This window comes from Capsicum annuum, unplaced genomic scaffold (genome assembly GCF_002878395.1).
Source record: "Capsicum annuum cultivar UCD-10X-F1 unplaced genomic scaffold, UCD10Xv1.1 ctg19911, whole genome shotgun sequence".
In the NCBI taxonomy this organism is placed as follows: Eukaryota; Viridiplantae; Streptophyta; class Magnoliopsida; order Solanales; family Solanaceae; genus Capsicum; species Capsicum annuum.
This window is the reverse complement of record NW_025825768.1, coordinates 1-3034: the sequence shown is the minus strand read 5'-3', so window position 1 is coordinate 3034 and position 3034 is coordinate 1. Positions and strand designations below refer to the sequence as shown.

General features: G+C 32.7%; 1 protein-coding gene across 1 annotated transcript; it reads right to left on the bottom strand.

The window, feature by feature from the left end:
- Window positions 1–125: 125 nt before the first annotated feature.
- LOC124890551 lies at window positions 126–1323 on the bottom strand. The gene is made up of 2 exons (XM_047402368.1): window positions 582–1323; window positions 126–421 (listed from the first exon to the last, which is right to left on the bottom strand). Exons 1-2 carry the CDS (start codon window positions 1321–1323, stop codon window positions 126–128), a joined length of 1038 nt encoding a protein of 345 aa, XP_047258324.1.
- Window positions 1324–3034: the final 1711 nt, after the last annotated feature.

Here is a 3034-nt window from a genome sequence, read left to right as displayed (position 1 = left end):
CAGAAACTTCGAAATTTCTTTGTTATTTCGGTTGGTGCTTCGGTTCGGTTTTTCGACTTTAGCTTAATCCGATATTATTACTTGGTCTGGTAGGCTGAGCGGCTTTAGCCTCAGCCTAAGAGATCCTAAAGCCGCCGATTTACTTCAGCTAAAGAATAAGACATAGGTTGATTTTCGAAAGTGTTATCTCTAGATGTACTAGAAAAAGCAGAAGTTTTTTGGGTAGCAAGATTAAGGATTTTCTCACGAAGTTTTTCATCCGAAACTTCTTTAAGTAATTCAAGAATATTTTCAGCGGTGAGAGTTTTAATATCAAGATCTAGGTCTTCGAATTGCGCTTGAAGTTTATACATCATTTCATCACAATTGCACAACTCATTATCACAGTCATCACATCTGTTATCTTGATTTTGCTCACTACCTGAATTAGGTAATTCAAAATCATTTTCAGAAGTAGAATCAGATTCAGAGTCAGAGGTATATAATAAATTATAGACTTGGTCATGAACTTCTTCAGAAAGTCTTAATGACTTTAAGTTTTTGCAATTTGCAATTGGGAGCAATATGACCATATTGATTACACTTATAGCATTTGATTTTTGCTAAATCACGCTTCGAATGATTTTTAGCAAATCTAGTAGACTTTCGGAAGGACTTTCGAGCTTCGCGCTCTTCCTTACTCCGATGCCTAGAGTGTTTGGGTTTATAGTAAGGTTTGGATTTTGAATATTTTCGGGATTTTTGAACCAAGGGTTTTTTCATGCCGAATTGTTCACAGAAGTCGCCCAATTGAGATTTTTCTCTGAGCTTATCAAGCTTGACTTGTCTAGCTAATTTTAGCTCATTACAGAGGGCTAAGCCTTCTTGTGTACAAGCTACAATTAGTTGACCATAAGTCTTTTCAGAATAAGGGATCTCGCCATAAGATCCTCTAAGAGTTTTACGAACACGTTCAGCAAATAAGGGGGGAAGACCGTCAATGAATTTAGCTTTCCAGTGTTCATACTTACTCTCGGGTAAGTCCATGACGCGACTAAGAAAGGTGTCTTTGTACCAACGAAATTCGCCGAGATGGCGGCATTTTAAACCATTGAGAAGAGTCCGAATATTTTCGTATTGATTGGTAAATCGTCTGCCAAAATGTTCAATAATAGTTAGCATGAGTGTATAGACTACATCTGATCTACCTGCCGGGAGAGCACGACCAAGATTATCTTTCCCCGGTTGATCATTTGTAGCATTAAAGATAGCTTCGCGTTTTGTATCATCTAGAAAATTATCCCACCAACCTCGGAGTTGACCAGTGAAACCCGCAACAATCATCTTACAGATTGTTTGGTCATTTCGAGTGGTGCTAGAACCAGTGGATTTAGTGGCTAAAGCGATTTTTAGCCATTTTTAGCCGCTCTGCGCGATGCTAGAAATTTAAATTTCCGAAAATCTTTAATGGGTTCTATTGAATCAACTCTTGCGTATGGTCCTGTTTATTTTAAGAAAATACAATAAATATTTATAAATAGCCAAAATAAATAAAATAGTACTAAAACTACTAATTTATTAAAATTAAGAAAACAAAAATATATATTTTTTGTATTAAAAATAAAAATAAATAAAAAAATAAAAATAAAATATTTCAAAATTAACTTTATTTATTTATTCATTTTTAACTAAAAATTTACTAAAAATGAAGTAAGAGTTAAAATAATATCAAATCGATATAAATATTTAATATAGATAAATGAATTAAAATTCAGAAAAGATAAAAAATCACGTGTCTATAATACCTATCAGACACAAAATGCTGATTTGACAAGAAAAGTGTAACACACTTTCTTTAACGTGTGTGAATAATAAAATAAATAATATTTTATTTTTTAATTTAAAAAATTATATTTAAATTATTTTATTAATATAATCTTTAATTATCCTAATTTCTTAATTTAAAAGAAAGGCAACCCCTCATTGTCTTCTTCACCCCTTTCATTATCTTCTTCACAACCCTCACCCTACAATTGTCCAATTTATTAGCTTTATTATCTGCAAAGCTTGTATTTGCGCTGGTGATGACGCCGCCGCCGCATTGAAGTAACTCTAAGTCTGAGCTTCCCAACCTTAGACACATTCATCTCCTCCAACAAAGCAGTAAAACAAACAGCAAGCTAAGCTAATTTTCAGTTGAATTATTTCCTCTATTTTATATTAGTTGATCTTTATTGACTTGACACACCCATTAAAAAGATATTAATTAGAAATTTTATTTTACTAAATTAATCTTATTAATTATATTTTAAAAATTTAAATTTGAGTAAATATACTTTGTTTAGTCATTTAATATTAAAAATAGTATTAGAAGAACATAATAAACTCCTCATATTTTTAGAAAGAGGCCAATTAAAACGAAACGAAAAGATTATTATATAAAAATTCATAAAGCCTGGATTTTTCCCAACTAATTTTAGGAAAAAAACAATACAAAATCTGGATTGAAAAACTGAGGTATAATAATGTTGACCTGATATTTCCAAGTGGAAGCTCCTCCATTGAAGAGGCTAGAACTGAGCGCAGCCAAAGAAGACATTGCAGATTCTGAGTAACGAGTAAATGGTACTACTATTTACAATTAACAGCCAACTACTAGTTAGGCATGTACAGAGGCTGATTTTCACTCTGCTCAAATGAAAGAAAAACGTTGTAAAAAACAACACAGATCAGTTAGTATAAAATAATGGAGATACACAGATCAGTTAGTATAAAATAATGGAGATTAAGTTGTAAAAGAAATGGGGAAGAAGAAGGGGTAGGGGTAGGGGTAGGGGTAGGGGTGAGGGTTGGGGGTTGGGGTGAGGGCTGGGGAGGCGAGGGTAGAGATTAGATTTGTTTTTTTTAATTGATAAAATATCTTCTGAATCCTTGTACGATGTTGATTTTGTTAGTTGACATTTCTACTTATATTTTTATTATCTGAACCCTTGAACCGTTAACCTTATCTATGTTCATTGAAATGATGACTAGCATAAAGAGAGTGTAGCCACTC

Excerpts from the sequence above, each read along its gene's own strand:
- LOC124890551 (XM_047402368.1), bottom strand. The coding sequence starts at position 1,323 with ATGATTGTTGCGGGTTTCACTGGTCAACTCCGAGGTTGGTGGGATAAT. Across the intron at positions 422-581 it reads AAAAATCAAATGCTATAAGT|GTAGTGAGCAAAATCAAGAT; the intron begins GTAATCAATATG and ends TACCTAATTCAG.